Source organism: Alosa alosa, chromosome 19, assembly GCF_017589495.1.
Source record: "Alosa alosa isolate M-15738 ecotype Scorff River chromosome 19, AALO_Geno_1.1, whole genome shotgun sequence".
Lineage (NCBI taxonomy): Eukaryota > Metazoa > Chordata > Actinopteri > Clupeiformes > Clupeidae > Alosa > Alosa alosa.
The window spans coordinates 7,971,941-7,989,439 of NC_063207.1; the positions used below are offsets into that span (position 1 = coordinate 7,971,941).

A 17,499-nucleotide genomic window follows, 5' to 3' on the forward strand; every position below is an offset into this window, starting at 1 on the left:
AGGTTTGATAGGTTTGAAGTGAGACAGCCCCCACCTCCCATCCCCCAGTTGGTGGTGACATGGTGATGAACACCATAATCATAATTATTTATATATTTATAACATTGTGTTTAGGCCTTCTTCAACTCCTCCCCTGAGACTGACTAAAAACCAGAGGTGTAAAAATCCGGCTTCAGAAAGTAAAAGCCACATTTACTCTAACCATTCACTAAACTCCCACATGTAGAACCAATACATGGTAGGATTTTTACTTTCTGAAGCCGGACTTTAGTATAGACACTAAATACAGAATGTATTTAGACAAGGTGTATGTGAACTTTTGACTTTCAACTGTAAGATCCATTTAAATATTTTACATTAAATTTGCACTATCTAAGAATATACTGTATAATAATCACTCAGTTCTGTATAGAAAAAAGCCTGTATAGAAAATAGATGTAGAGGATGTTGCAAATTGCACAAAAAGACAAGGTTATGCCAACTTGGCCATATGATCATATTATGAATTCTTGCATGCCTTTCAGATGTTCAGGTACACATTGTCAATTAAAAGACTCCACAATTTCATGTTAAGCATTAAAACTACATTTTTTCATCATTTGTCCACACAGGTTTACATTACATTCTGTGTCTAATCTTTTTCATTTCCTGAGTGATCCTTAAGTGTGGAAAAAAGGGGAGAGACCTCGACCTCCACGTAAAGCCACGAGGAAAGTGCACTGGAACACCAAATCACAGTTTTAGGAGACAGTTTTTAAGTGATGTTTTTTGGGCTTTTCAGCCTCTGTCATTAGACAGAACAGCGTAGAGAGTACAGCGATGACAGGAGATGGGGAGTGCGTTCAGAAAAATTACCCCAGGTCGGACTAAACCCTGAGTTCCTGTGAGTCCCACTGAGCACACTTACAGTGTAGTGTAAGATGCTGACTGTACTGCTGCACTGTCTCCATCCGGAACACTATATTCTTATTGGATAAAAGGGCCAGCTTGAAATCATTTAGGACAGAGGAATGAATCCTAGGCCTCTGGGGGCCTCTGGATCTGCATAATAGACAGAGGGTGTATTGCCCTAACGCGGGAGATTTTTTCCTTTCGGACTTCTGTAGTAGGCTATGTTAGGCTACAATGTGAGGGTGTACAGAACAGAACCCTACAGCTTTGGCTTTCCCATAGATTCACCGACATTCATCAGTTTGGGGAAGAGCTACACCCCACTGGAGCTTGGGTGTCAAGCTCTGCCACCTCAGATACATTTTAATTAATAATAATATATTCTTTCATACCAACAATGTAGCACGATGATATTTGTTAAAATAAATGGTGAGTTAATTATTCATGTGTACAGAAGTGACCAAGAAGCTAGCAATTCTTGTCCAAAAAGTATTGCTACACCACAATACTCAATATGTTGTCCAACGGTGAGTTATTTTTCCCTGTTGCACCGACACTGGATTTTAGGGTTCCCCCACCTGCCAAATCCCACTTTAACAACTGGGTGTCCCACATTAAGCAGTCTCCCATATTAGGACAAGTATACCATACGAAAAGGACTACAGGACAGATACATATTGTAGGACATAAAGAGGCAATGTTTTAATTATAATGTCATCAGACGCTTCGGTCATTCATGTTGTTGGCGGAGTACAAAACAGGTTTATTACCGGCAGACAGTGTGGGTGTTGGATTATCAGTTACGCCAGATCTTGTGCATAGGTCACTTACATGTACAACACCGAATAAAACAAAATTGAGACATTGTGTAAAATGCAAATAAAAACAGAATGTAATAACATACAAGTTTTGTAAACACTCATTCAGTTATCACACCCAGTGATCTGTTAGGATTTCAGTTGCTCAACTTTATGGGGTATTCTTAATGATGTTTTCCATTCCATGATGCACCTAATTTGACAGGTCTGGACTGCAGACATTTGAGCACCTGGACTCTTCCTCTATGAAGAAATACTGTTTAAATATGTGCAGAATTCATTTTGGCATTGTCAATATTATAATATAATACATCATTCAGAATTGATTGTGCCTTGCCACTAATGCAACTCCACCCCGTCATAGTTGTTGGGTTTCGAACTAAGCACTAAAACAAGTTGGATATTTGGATAGGCCCTCTCCTCTTTAGCCCAGATGAGTCCATGATTTCAAAAAAGAAATGCAAATTTTGATTGGTCTAACCCCAGAACCGTTTTCCACTTTACCTCAGTCCATTTTAAACAAGCTCAGTCCCAGATAAGATGGTGGTATTTCTGTATAATTTTTAAATACTATAAATAATAATATAACAAATTTGGCTGTTCCATGGTAAAGTTTACACAAGCATTTCTAAATTAAGTATCAAACTGTCCTCATAGACAATGGTTATCAGAAGTTTTCATCAGCCCAAACAATATTTTTCTTTACAAAAACAGGTCTGGTTTTAATGCAGTTCCATCTGAGGTCCAAAAGACCAAGGCCATCCAATATAAATCTCTGGATTTTCTGAATATTTTAATGATATTATGTACTGTAGATAATGAACTCCCCAAATACTCCACAATTTCATGTTAAGCATTAAAATTAAATTTTTTCATCATTTGTCCACACAGAGTGATGAATACCCTACATCTTTACTTCTAAGAGACTCTTTTTTTTTTTTAAACGTGTTGCTCAAAATTAACATATATTTTCCATGAAATAGTCAAATTTGTCATTTTCAACATTTGATAGGTTGTCTGTATCCTTTTTGCAGCTAAATATGAGTTTACGAGATTTGCAGATTATTACATTCTTATTCACATTCTACACAACGTCCCAACTTTTTCTGATTTGGCGTTGTACTGTACAAATAAAGTCAGGAACGACTAACATATTGTTATTGCCTTTGTCACCACAAAGCCAAAGACCAACAGTGCGTGGCATGGCCAGTCCATGAGACCTGTGTGGCTACTATCCAGAGGTCATTTCCTCTTCTTCTGGTCAGCTGCCAGCTCCTGGGACTCGGTGATGCACTGAAAGCCTGCCAACATGGCCACAATGGAAAAGCCTGGAGGTACACAGAATGGGTAGGAAATTAAAGGTTGTCACACGAGTCACTTCACGATAAATCAATGGATTTGGGGAAAATCTTTCCATCTGACATGATGTTACAGTATACATTTTTTGTCTTTTAATTGACAATGTGTACCTGAACATCTGAACGGCATGCAAGAATTCATAATATGATCATATGGCCAAGTTGGCATAACCTTGTCTTTTTGTGCAATTTGCAACATCCTCTACATCTATTTTCTATACAGGCTTTTTTCTATACAGAACTGAGTGATTATTATACAGTATATTCTTAGATAGTGCAAATTTAATGTAAAATATTTAAATGGATCTTACAGTTGAAAGTCAAAAGTTCACATACACCTTGTCTAAATACATTCAAACTCCAAACTCCAAGTCCAAACCCCTCAAAATCCATCCCCTATTTGAGTTCAGTTGATCCAAATATCTTGTTATGATCGTGCAAAATTTGAAAATAATAGTAGAAATGATTTTTTACTTTCAGTTTGATTTATTGTATCATATTCTCAGACAGTCAACCATTTCATACACTTTGTTACAATTTTTGGCAGTGTCTTTTTAAGACGGATTCCAGCCGTTTTTTACACCTCTACTGTAAATCTCTTCTCTGTTGCTCTAGATGTCCTGAAAAAAATCCCCTCATGGCCTTAAAACGGATTAAGTAACTTTACACTTTTATCTTCATTTCGGGAATTGGGCTCTATCTGTCCCCGCTCCCTCTCCACACACTCCTGTTGCACAGTTAATAGCTTGTTTGCAACTTGTAGAATTGTCCCACCCACAGGCACTTCTTAAAAATAAATAAATAAATAAACAAACAAAAAACAGAATGTGTATAGCAGTGCCATTGAAAATTAATTTAGTGATGGGTGTGAACATGCAATTGAGTGTTGTCAGATCACACATTAGAGTCCTGAATATCAATGTTCTATATATTGCACCTTACTGTGGTAGACGAGGAACGACATTTCATCTTTGCAAAATGCTATATGTATGTTGCTAAGGTGACAATAAAGCACTACATGTAAATGACTACTTGACTTGAAGGAAATTGTGTTCTACTAGCCTGGAAGCCAGCCCAAATGAAATCCCACCCAGTCATGTGTACAGTTCATCAACTGTACAGTTTTTCTGACAAGCTGAGGTGCGTTCAAATTCGCAAACATAGGCGAACGTTCACAAACGTTTGCAAAACAATTTTCTGTTTGCCTTGAGTTTTCCATAAACATTTGCGAACACTTGCAAACAGTTTAAGGTAGTTCTCCGCAAACATGTTGGAAGTTGGATGAAGAGTTACTACTGAGATGGAATGTTTACACAAAATTGTTTAAAATGTATCTGTTCATACAAACATGTTCACCGTGAACGTTTGCTTCAGTTCAAGGAATTTGAACGCACCTCTGGTCAGTCAGATTGCAAACCACACAGTTTGCAGACTCAGTCGGAGTCTTCATGCTAGCTGAGCTCTTCCTCCTCCTTGCCCTGCAGCTTCCTGTCCAAAAGGTCCTCTTCTTTGATGTCCATCCCTTCGCTGTCCTCACAGTCAGGCTCATCGGTAATCAACTGAGTGACTAAGGCAGGATCTGAGTGTATTGGCTCCTCTCTCCCTCCGTCTCAAATAATAATAATAAAAAAAAAAAATAACTGAATGGGTTATTCCATATCAATTCAACACAATTGTTTTTATCCAAACAGTCCCCATCATTCGAAAATTGCAACTTGTTATCTTAGGCTATTTAGTTCCCTTTTCAAATATGGATAGACATGCTCTAGAAAATGACTACAAATGCCACCATTTCATGTGTACCACTTTTTCCACTCAATGTTCACAATATTCCTCTTTATCACAAGTCTGTATTCAAAGTTTATCTATCTGTGGCATTATCAACTTCAGCGACCAGAAAGGATGACGCTATAGTTTCAAAATTGGAAGTGGCTGTGGTAAACGGTAGTAGCAACGCCTGCAAACATAAAACATTGCAGTCTGTAAAGTTTAGGCAAAGTAGGAAGTAAAGTTATGAATCCCTGACCAATGTAACGGCTGAACCAATGATTTCAAAGTTAACGCTATGTCTACAGTACGCCAGTCACCATGCTAGTGTTGGAATGATTTCCCAATCAAGAGTCCCCAGACAGTATTCAATCACTATGTAAATAGAGTCTGGTTTTAAAAAGGCTAACAAAAAATAGTAAACTTTTGACGGAATAGCAGAGTTATTATAAAGTCAATGAAGTCAGTAATTGTATAGGTGACATCGAGCATGAGAGAAAATATCCTGGAAATTAAATGATTTCTCAAGTAATAACAAACGTTGGACAAACGATAATAACAACACATTAAATTATTTTTTTACCTCAGTTCATCTTGAGTTTCTCACTCAGTTGAATCATGTGTGATCATTTCTGACGATCCTCCTTTCTGACATAGCAAGCAGATTGACTTGAAGGCATCATGAAGATTTGTCAAGTAATAACAAAAATCCTGAGCAAAAAACCCACACCTGAACCAACAACTGTAAAGCTTATCATCTGATGTTTATCAAGGAAGTTTTCACTGATAAAATGAATGGCTGGACGGCAGGAAGAAAAACATCATAGTTGCTTTCATAGAATTGTATGAAAGCAACTGATACATGTCCAAACGCATTTGCAATTTGTTCAGAGGAAAGAGAAATTGCGACTATGATGCGCACAAATGACTTAATGTTGTGGAGGTTGAACTAATAGTTATGAGAATTTTCATTATGATCTGAGAAAAGCACCAAAGCGACTGAGAAAAACTGTAAATACCACTCAACACAACAGATGTAATAGATTAAAAATGTTTCCTTTGACCTAAAACAATAACACCTCCATGAAACAAATTAGTGTTGTGCTTACTTGCAACTAGAAGAGGTGCCATTACACCAATAGTCAGGGGTGCTGTTTTATAGATGAAGGCTTCAGAAAGAAAATGCCCTAGAGCCAGCACAAATGTCCACAGTGTGATGTGATAAAGCCTGAGAGAGAGAGAGAGAGAGAGAGAGAGAGAGAGAGAGAGAGAGAGATATTCATTAGTTGGGACAGGGCATTAAACACAGAACTTAAACACAGATAAATGGTGGAGAGAAACTTACGTTCTGTTTTGGATGTCCATGGCACAGAAGAAACGAATTATAGATGATAACAAGGTCCATATTCCAAATGTTCTAGCCTGAAGGCCATTTACTGAAAGCACAAACCAATGATAATTTAACAACCAAAACGTATCTGGGTGTGGAAAATCTTGCAAGTATAAGTATATATATATATATATATATATATATATATATATATATATATATATATATATATATATATATATATATATATATATATATATATATATATATATTATAAGTATATATACTCTTTTGATCCCGTGAGGGAAATTTGGTCTCTGCATTTATCCAAAGTTGTTCATTTTTCTGGACATGACAATTATGTTGCCTGAAATGGTAAACACATTGATAGACACACAGAGGCCCTGATTAAAGGTTTTGGAATTTTTTTGCAAATCAGTATTAAGTAAGTATATATACTCTTTTGATCCTGTGAGGGATATTTGGTCTCTGTATTTATCCCAATCCGTGAATTAGTGAAACACACTGCACATAGTGAACACACAGTGAGGTGAAGCACACACTAATCCCGGCGCAGTGAGCTGCCTGCAACAACAGCGGTGCTCAGGGAGCAGTGAGGGGTTAGGTGCCTTGCTCAAGGGCACTTCAACCGTGGCCTACTGGTTGGGGTTCGAACCGGCAACCCTCCGGTTACAAGTCCGAAGTGCTAACCAGTAGGCCACGGCTGCCCAGTGCTTCACACCTGAATATCTACGGTTGAAATGTGTAGCATTTTCTGATAGGTTTAGGTATATTTACAGTAGTGCAAACGTTGTGAAAAGATTGTCAATAGTGCAAAAAGAGAGCAGCAAATGCAAGTCGGAATTAACACAATGCATTGTGCATCATACAAACTGCAAAAAACTGCAAAAAAATTTGCAAATGCGTATTTTTTAACACTTACACATTTAAGTTTTCATTGAAGTGCAAGCAATATTCTGTAAAATGATTTTTTATTATTGAGTGCCATCAGTACAGTTGAGTATTAGAGCCCGACCGATACTGGTATACAGATATTATCGGCTGATATTAGCTATTTGCGATCTATTGGTATCAATGTTTATAACGGCCGATAACTATTCTAAACTGTTCTACACAACTTGTCCTCCTTTTCAGAGTCTGGTTGGTGGTCACCCTGCTTCTGTTACTTTATAGCACACATGCAGCCTCCATTTCCCCTTTTAAACTCAAATTGTGACTATCAACTGGTCTTTTCAATGTATTTCTGCACAGAGCCGCTCACATGACGTGAAAAAACTAGGCATCCCTTTTATTCTCTAGCTGGGTCGCGGTTGCAGCACGGTTCAAGCTGAGCCTGAGAGTGGATATGGCAGAGGCACTGTGGCTGCTGTAACCTGTTAACATAGGTGCCTAAATGAAAATCAAAATGCAACGGAGCCGTTCCGCAGACGCAACGCAGGCAGTACGTTCAAGCCTTAAGTCACATAAGAGTATGGACGTTATTTTATATTATGCAATTTTCCTTTCCTATTACACAAAGTATTGCACTGTTTAATGCTCTTTCAAATACCATATCGGTCGGCCTCTATTGAGTATAAACTCAGATTGCAGTACCAATGAGCCTGGCTCTTTGGGGTTGCGGTCAAGCTGCACGTTTAGTACCCCGGAGACCCCGGGTGGGGTCACTGCTCTCTTCGTTTGCTACATACAGTATGGTGTCAGAAGTGGGATGGCTTGCCATGAGGCCATCAGAAGTGTGTCCATTGTGTGAGCCATATGAGGGGACCCCCAGGATAGGTTGACCCCCGTGTGAGGGACCCCAGAGATGGGGGAAGCTCTAGTGTGTGAGGCATCCTGAGATGGGAAAAGTATGTCTGCTGGATGTGTGAGGGACGCCAGTGTGCGTGAAGCACTTGGGAAAGCTTCCCGAAGGGGAGGGCAGTGTGACGGAGTGCCATCACTACAGTTGCACTCTGACTGCCATACCAACGAGCCTGGCTCTTTAGCGTTGCAATCAAGCTGCACGTTTAAGACCCGAGTTTGAGGCCGGGTGGGGTCACTGCTCTCTCTTCCTTCGCTACAATTATGGTAAGACAAAAAAAAGTAGCCATCATAAAATGGAACAGTCAAACCTTACCAAACTCCGGCGACCCAGTGTAAAGTTTCTCTGACAGGAAGCTGTGATCGCGAAAACTTTGAACTGTGTTGCCCATAGCAATCACAGACACCATAACCAGCCAACTGCGCAGCACATTCAAAAGCCGCCCCATATCCTGATATTGAGCGCACACCTGCAGAACAGACAATAGGGCAATACATTAATGATGTGACTTACAACCAACAGTAGAATTAAATAACAGTTTTTATTCCACTGCTTGGTTGAATTTCCCATTGTCCTACGTAATTTAGAACGACCGTTAACCGTATGTTATTTGCACACCTATGAAGTAGATCCATTTTTTTTGGCCGTATCACACTTGTATATTAATTCGCCGAACTCGTTGTGAAGTTTAAATGAACTGCCACATTGCATCTGAGCTGTAAAATGCAAATTAGTTCTACAAACAAAACAGTTTTAGCGATTTAAATTGTAAAAGGAAATTGTAACAGGAAATGAACATAACGCAAGTGGCAACAGTGGAATAAGCGGGATAATGGACTCCACGGTGGTCTGTTCAAAGAAATTAATGCACTTACGAGGTTTAAACAGACCACCATGTCGTCCATTACCCCGGCTTACATAATAGTCGTTAATCACAATATCATATCAACGTTATCATATCAGTAATAAGAAAAACTTCAACAACTGCACAATGCCCAAACTGGATCTGCACCAGGTCATCTTAATTATGTGATCCAGCTTCATGGTCAGACCAGTGCAGTGATGATGGTCTGTGACTGAAAACGTTTGGCACTTTTCACTGGGTAGCACTTTTCACTTCTTTTATAATAAACAAGTTTGCTTATTTAAATGGACAGAATTTGGTGTGCAAGTTGGTGTGCATGTTTATCCTGGTCTTACTGTAGCACAGTACAAGGATACAAGGAAGTTTATTGTCACATGCATATAGTTACTGGAAGTAAGAAATGCAGTGAAATTATGTCTGGTGTCAGCCTATTTGTGCATTAATGGGGGTAAAAAGTGCAGTAGAAGAGGGGTTTAGTAGATTAAGTGGCAAGGGCTGCATAAAAAAGGTGGGGGAGGATTGGGATTGGGTGGGGGGCACCAACAAGGAGCCCCTAAGAGCAACAGGGGAAAGGAAAAACTCCCTTACCAAGGAAGAAACCTTGGGCAGATCCACGGCTCAAGGGGCTAACCCAACTGCCAGGGGTCTTGGTGTGTGTGTTGGGGGGATGACAGGGGAGATGGGATAGTGTGCAATATGTGTGTTGGAGAAGCTTCCTCATGAGACAATGTATGAGGAACTTCAAGTTGGAGCTACCATACCTGCCTGGCTTTGGTTTGGGGCGTAACACCCATAGTCACGCTGCAGGAGCAGAGTCATCCTACAGGCAAATACGTCTACAAAACCCACTGTATTCTTAAGGTTTGCAGTGTGCAGAGTATCCACATAGTTATTTACAGGTGAAAGGTAAGACTGAAAATTTGAAAAGAAAATGAACCAGTCACGTCGATTTAATCAGGTTTGGAAAACTCTTGTAAAAGAGGGAAAAGAATAGCTTTCTTAGCTCTCTTGTACTATCAACAGTGCAACAGTTCTGTGCACCACTGTTTATGATGAAACAAATGCTTTGCCAGTGGCGCAAAGCAAACTTAGGAGGCCCCCTGCAGCTAGCAGAGTGCTGGGGATCCTTGGTATGGGGGCATTTGTATAGCAATATTACTTGCAAATGCGTGCACATTTGCAGATTTGTCCACATATTCACAGATCTATACACACTTTTGCAGATTTCTCATCTACACGTTCACAGATTTGTGCATTCACAAATTTGTCTACAGTGACAATACATAGTAAATTTAAATAGGCTACATTTGTCAAATATATCTCACCTATTAAGCCTACCTACTTACTTTTGTAATTATTTTATTATCGCAGTTGATTAGGCTAATTGGTCTAAAATCAGATGGCTTAATACATTCTCTACCTGGTTTAGGGATTACAGTAATAGTCTGATACATGGATGGAGGGAGTCTTTCCTTGGAACTGACACATGGTATTACTTCAAGAAACAATTATTTTACTTGTGTCCAAAATGTTGCATAGAATTCCACTGGAAGTCCATCCATACAGGCGCCCTACCTTTTGGGAAGCTACCTATTGCTTTCTTAACTTCAGTTTCAGAGATTTCTTTAGCTAATTCTTGGTTGTGCTCTTCCGATAAGTGTTTTATAGTCACAGTTTCCAAAAAAGTTTTTTTTTTTTTAACATCAATAAATTGCTTAAAAAAAGTCCACTACAACTTTTCACCTGACTTCCGGGTAGCAGCAATGAGCAAAGTCTGCGGTAGAGCTACAACTCTCATTCAGCTGTTTGGAGTGAAGATGCACTGTGTCAAAGATCTGAATAGGCTACGGTACGGTACGGTATATATAATGTAGCTGGTCATTTTCCATTCATCACATTAACATTAACGTTAACTCTCATGGGGAGGGAAAGGTGGACACTGCTACATCTGTTCAATTACTGTAGGCTACGAATATATCAACGTTACACTAACAATCTGATCTATCATGATCATTTGCAGATTATTTTCGCGTTGCTATTGGAGGCTAATTAGCCTAAATGACTGAAAGCCTTTACATTTGATTGACAAAGTCCCATGCACAGCAGCATGAATTGCAACAAGCGAAGAAACATTCCCGGAAGAGAAAAACAACCGGTGCAATAGGTTACATAGGCTACTTCACTCACCTTGTCGAAGTAGGCTAGTCTGTGGCAAATTGAGTAGCCTAGTTCACGCCGAACTGTATTGTTGTCGATTGATCATTTGTGTTGTTTCACGACCAATTAGCTAGCATGACTGACAATTATTTCCACCAATTACGTCCTCTACTTGTGACAGCTTGAATCGGGCGATATCTCCGGATGGCCCATTTGAAAACACGTGATATATCAAATTTCCCTGATTTGTCAACCCTGAACTCTTCCCATAGACTGGCCATCCCCTCGTCCTACACGCAAGTCGACCTGACGTTTGTAGTTTTTAGTGTTTTAAGACGTGCTGGTTCCTAGGTAAAAAATCCAAAAATAAATGGGGTCGATTTAGCAAAATATGACACACACAAGGAATTTGTCAGTTATCTCTCCAGCAGTAGGCCTAGGCTTCAGGAAAAAATAGGCTATAGGCATTGTGCAATGTGCATCAATATAGACAAATTGGACATAATAGTAACCTAAGGCATTTTTAAGAAAAGAATAACCTATGTGTCACAATAAAAATGCTAAACAAAATGTAACTGCAGCAGTTTAGGTTGGTGGGTGGTGACCCCAGTATTTTTTGTCAAACATTGAATAGTTTAATATCCCACTGAGTTGAAAAAAAACCCATTTCAGACAACATTCAATCTGATAACATAATTTTGTATTGATGAATGGCATTTATATCACAAGGTATGCACAGTTATTGTCAGGGGTTCCATGACTTGTGTGAAAATAGTAGTATTGCCAAATTTATTGCCAAGCCCAATGTGTAGGCTATAACCTGTATTATAACCTGTATATCAGAAAATTCATTCAGAATGGGCCATGCAGGAAGCCTATCTACCTTCTTTGTGATTGCCTTGATTACATGGTAATCAAGACTACAGTACAATCTTAAAGTACACTACTCAGTCACAAGGTAAATCATTGCTGTTTAGCAGGTGAAGAAACATTTTAGCTGCTTTTACAATTTGGTGCATACTGTATGTTCCCATCACATGACTATGATTTGACACGTGTAAAACAATATAGTCTATTGTTAACAGAATAATAATAATAAAAAATGTCATTAAATGTAGGCTACAAGAAAGTTGACAGTAAGTGACAATAAAAAGTGTACAGACTTGAATATAATAGAAAATCTGAGCAGTAATTTCACAGATCAGTGAGTTGCCTTGTTACAGCGGCACTCGGGGAGCAGTGAGGGGTTAGATGGCTTGCTAAAAGGCACTTCAGCCATTCCGACTGGTCGGGGATCGAACCGGCAACCCTTCGGTTACAAACCCGAAGCCCTAACCAGTATAGACAATAACTTGTGTTGTTTTCAACACATCTCTGTGTCCAGATAGGGACAACACAGTTTGTGTTGTTTCCTTTTTTATTTGACACACAATATGTTGATAATAACATAACTTGCGTTGTTTTTTAACACATCTCTGTGTCCAGATAGGGACAAAACATTTGTTTTAAGAGTGTGGTTGTCTATTCATGGAAACCCTATAGGGCAGGCCTTCACCGAAAAAAAGGTAGATATAAAAGGTGATTATGGAAGACCAGAGGCACTGCTGTATATTTAATTTGTCATTAAAGTCACAAATGGTACACAAACGGTATCTTGTAAACAAGGCACCGTTCTTAAATTCAGATTTCTAGATCCTGAGTTGTTGAATGAGGTTCCCAAGACAAGTAAATGGAGGAACAGTATACCCTAGGCAGGAACTGCCTGCAGGCCTGCACTGGACATGGTGAGGACAATGATGGAGAGAGACAATCCAGCATTATTTTTATGAAAGGTTAGCCTGGAGATTCCAGACTCTGGTAATCTAGAAAGATTAAGGTTCTGGCCACGAATAATGTAATGGCCCAACTCAAGGGGCGGCACCAAGCGTGCATTTGAAAATCTCACTGCATGCAATTGGATAAGACCAATGTTTACTGACTGATTCCAGACTTCGACGCAATTGAACAACACAATGACTGTCATCTGTTTAGCTCGCCTTTGGCCCGCCTATAAGATACACCGATGTGATTGGCTCCCCGCAATACAAGAGGCAAAAGTAACGTGCATCATTACTCATTGCCAGAGTGCCTCGCAGAGACAATTCAAATTGTGCTCTTGCGAGAACTCTGGATTTTCCAGGGTAATGAAAGGTCATATGCAAAATTAATAATCATACCCATTTAGTAATATGCCCAAATTACCTTATTCACACAGACACGTTCATAAACATGTTCAGATGAGTCACAATTTGTTGTATTAATCCTGGACTTTTCCCTGACACACAGTTTATCTGCTACAGCAATTGAAGACCAGCTAAAACTTTTCAGCAACATTCTTAAAATGAATAACACAATTTGTGTATTATTAAAAAAAAAACACATCATGTCCAGATAGGGAGAACACAGATTGTGTTATTCCTAACACATTACTTTTGTTACACTATGTAACACAACAGTTTTGTGTTATTCTTACACAAAATCAACATGTGTGTGTATAGACTTAAATTAATATACCATTTAAAACAAATTGCAAACAACCGCCACAACTACAAATTGACATGAATTTTATTAGTCGTAGTCAATAGCAACTGGTTATCAAGTAAACCTATACAAGTTTGTATTTCATATTTATGTAGATATCAAATCACAGTGTCCATTTGTCCAGGATACAAACACACACAAATGGGTGCGTCTACGAACTTTCATGACTCATAGGTCTTTACAATGACTTTGTGGGCCAAAGGTGTGACCGTGTCTTTGTGGGGGAAGTCTGTCTCATCCAGTGTCTGTATTAAAGGACCAGTATGTAGGAAATATATGGAAAATAAATTGTAACCATTCCAAAAATGATCACCATATGTCGTCAGAGAGTAAGGAAACACGATAAATTGAAGTAATGGCTTATTTGACAACATTACTATAACCCATATGAACCCGTAAACCCGTAAAAGAAATTAATTACGGGGCGAAATCTTTTGGAATTTTCGTTTATGTTTTGAACGATTTAATTCTAGAATAGCATGTTAATAATGGGCTGGTGCATTCTCCTATTTGGGTTGCCAGATTAGCAAAGGCCAACTGTCAACATCTGTCAGTTGTAGTCATGAACGAGTAGCCTACGAGAGGCAGGCACATTTCCAAAATATTGTTTGATAAAACAAGAAACCAATTATATCAGAGGAGCCTTCCTGAGATGGCGACATCTTCGTCCAACGAAGAATATCAAGTCTGACGCAGAGCTGGCCATATTTCTCCTCAACATGTAAGCCTAGGCTAAACTTCATCTGCATCGCTAACTTCAGCTATATATGTTACGTTGGTTAGAGAGGTATTTTTTGTTTTCACTGTTTCCGTAATGTGTAGCTGGGTCATGGTTGGAGAAACGTTAAAACAGCTGCAGGTCGACTAACGTTAGCTACAGTAAGTCTTCATTACATCTGGCAACCCAGAAGAGACTCACGTCTAGGTAGTCTTGAGAACGTTCACCAGTGTTTTGATTTTGGCCTACAGAACGTTCGGTAACAATCCTACAAACCGCTCCTTTAAAGGTGTGGGTTTTTGAACATTCTAATAGTGGGGGTCTTAAGCACATAAATAGGTCATTTCGCACAAATTCATCTAAACGCGCCAAATTTGGCACAGATGTACTGTAGCTCAGGTCATACTGAAATGATTTAGCTAGGGTGCCAGAGCCCCAGCGACCCTTGGGGCCAAGATGGCAGCCAAATCCAATATGGCCGCTGCCCGAAAAAGGGTTCCGACTATAACTTTTGAACCACATGAGCTACAAATACAAACTTGATGTCTTTTTCAGCTTAATTGATCATGGGAAACACAAAGGAATATTTATATTTATGACCCAGTATATCTGGACTCCTTAATCCTCCAATTCCAATTTGGACGCTGCCCAAAAAAGCAGTTTTGACAGTTTTGACCAAATTTGGCACAGATGCAGCTGAGGGCATACTGAAATGATTTAGCCAGGGTGCTCAAGCCAGAGACCCACAAGGCTGCCAAATCCAATATGGCCGCCACCTGAAAAGGGATTATACTGCATATTTTGAACCAGAGTTGAACATACTAGTTGACTGTATGAACTCATACTCGCTCCTCTACTTCCTCACCCAGTATTGAAATGGTATTTAGCTCAGGTTGTTTCTGCACCCTGTCACAAAGTGGTCGACTACTGCAGAATCGTGCGAGAACTTGCAGGTGGCATTGCAGGTGGAATTATTAGAGGCTCAAGGATACCAGAGGATTTCTCGCAGAGTTCAGAACTAGCGCACCACTCACCGGCCAAATAATAATAAAAAAAATAGCCACTACATCCAATCAAAAATAGTGTTCGTTGTATCCGGGTAAAATTCAAAAATAGGACATCCCCTACCTGCAACCACGTTATGCTTGTGCGCTTATGTGGGGTTACACGTTTAAGATTTCAAAACTGCACCAAAATGCTTTTTATTCAGAAATTCAACTGTCTGTCATTTAGTAAACCAGCCTACTTATGGCACTTTAGCAGTGTGTTTTATTTATAAACTAAACTGAACTGTCGGTCATTAAGAAAACATAATGATTGTGTCGTGAACTGGTGGTGGAGCAGCTGTTTAGTGCTACTCCATGCTTGTGAGCAAGATGGACAGCAACGGTGAAAGATGAAGATAGATAGATAGATAGATAGATAGATAGATAGATAGATAAACTTTATTCATCCCCAAAGGGACATTACAGTGTTCCAACAGCACATACAAACACAGCATTCACATACTGTACATAGGCCTACATACATGCATACATAAATTATTAAAAAAATATTATTTCTCTCTCTCTGCTCAGGGGGGAGTCATTATAAAGTGCTCTTGCAGTGGGTAAAACAGTCTTTCTGTATCTGTCTTTCTTACAGCTTAGTTGGTGTAGCCTCCAACTGAAAACACTTTTTTGTTTGACCAGTAAGTTGTATAGTGGATGTGAGGTATTGTCCAATATATTTGACAGTATGTGCAGCATTCCTCTACACCATCAACTCCAGGGGCTCTAGAGCTGTCCCCAACACAAAGCCAGCCTTCCTTTATTCAGTTTCTTAGTGTCCCTGGCTGTAATGCTACTGCCCCAACAGATGGCAGAAAAGAAAATTGCACTTGCAACAACACTCATCTGCAACATGTTGCTGCACACATTAAATGACCTAAGCTTTCTCAAGAAATAGCGTCTGCCCTGACCCTTCTTGCACAGCCTCAGTGTTGTACCTCCAATCCAGTTTATTGTTTATAAGAACCCCCAAATATTTGTAGTTCTCAACAACCTCTACTTCCTCACCCAGTATTGAAATGGTATTTAGCTCAGGTTGTTTCTGCACCCTGTCACAAAGTGGTCGACTACTGCAGAATCGTGCGAGAACTTGCAGGTGGCATGACTCAGAGTTGTACTGGAAGTCTGAGGTGTAGGCTACAGTGTGAAAAGAAAAGGAGACAGCACAGTCCTTTGTGGTGCTCCTATGTTGCTGACTACCTGCACACACCCTTTCATTCTCACAACCTGTGGTCTGTCAGTCAGGTAATCAGTAATCCATGAAGTTGTCGAGGTGTCTACCTGCATCCTTCACAGCATAGGCTGTATGGTGTTAAAAGCACTTGAGAAATCAAAGAACACGATCCTCACAATGCTGCCAGCCATGTCCAGGTGAGAGTGTGTTGAACCAGGTAGATTAAGCCATTCTCCACACACACGGTATGCAAATTGTAATGGGTCCATGTAGGTCCATCTGTGGACTCAAAAGATGACCAACAACAGTGTTTAGCAGGGTTCTCAAATCTCACGCAATGGGCGTGAGACACACGCAATTCAACAAGTTCACACGCTCACAGGCCACACCTTGCATTTCTCACGCAGAAATATTAGGCTACTGTGTCAAGGTATCTGCATAATTATTAGAGGCTCAAGGATACCAGAGGATTTCTCGCAGAGTTCAGAACTAGCGCACCACTCACCGGCCAAATAATAATAATAAAAATAGCCACTACATCCAATCAAAAAATAGAACGATTGTGTCGATTGTGTCTTTGTATCTTTGTGTAAACCAGACATCTGCAACGTTCATTTTATACGACCAATCACTCTCGTGGCTGCCTGCACTTTCCATGTCGTCACGGCTGCAACTTTCGCACTCGTTTGTGCTTTTTAGCGGCGTGTTCATCGGACACCCGTCTGAGCCTCCATGGACCATGTCAACAATGAATGAAAATTAGCTTATTATCAATGAGTGTTATCAATTTGAGCGAGTATGCTACACATACATTTTTTTTCTAGATACACGACTGCTGCAGACAATGAGCTGCCAACCATCATAATGTAATAGCGACCCAAAATAATGTAGCCTACTTGCTGTCCTTATAAAAAAAAGAAAATAAAAAGTTGGTCTCAGCATGCACATTCTTGGTCCAATGGCTCAGTGA

At 39.6% G+C, this 17,499-nt stretch overlaps 1 protein-coding gene across 1 annotated transcript; it reads right to left on the reverse strand.

Annotated features, from left to right (window-relative positions):
- Positions 1-2,728: 2,728 nt before the first annotated feature.
- erg28 (ergosterol biosynthesis 28 homolog) lies at positions 2,729-11,221 on the reverse strand. The gene is made up of 5 exons (XM_048270742.1): positions 11,039-11,221; positions 8,302-8,455; positions 6,180-6,270; positions 5,944-6,062; positions 2,729-3,037 (listed from the first exon to the last, which is right to left on the reverse strand). Exons 2-5 carry the CDS (start codon positions 8,432-8,434, stop codon positions 2,952-2,954), a joined length of 429 nt encoding a protein of 142 aa, XP_048126699.1. The 5' UTR covers positions 8,435-8,455; positions 11,039-11,221; the 3' UTR covers positions 2,729-2,951.
- Positions 11,222-17,499: the final 6,278 nt, after the last annotated feature.

Coding starts and splice junctions, on each gene's coding strand:
- erg28 (XM_048270742.1), bottom strand. CDS start 8,434: ATGGGGCGGCTTTTGAATGTGCTGCGCAGTTGGCTGGTTATGGTGTCT. Junction 6,271..8,301: donor CACTGGGTCGCCGGAGTTTG/GTAAGGTTTGAC, acceptor TTGTGCTTTCAG/TAAATGGCCTTCAGGCTAGA. Junction 3,038..5,943: donor GGCACCTCTTCTAGTTGCAA/GTAAGCACAACA, acceptor GTGTACCTCCAG/GCTTTTCCATTGTGGCCATG.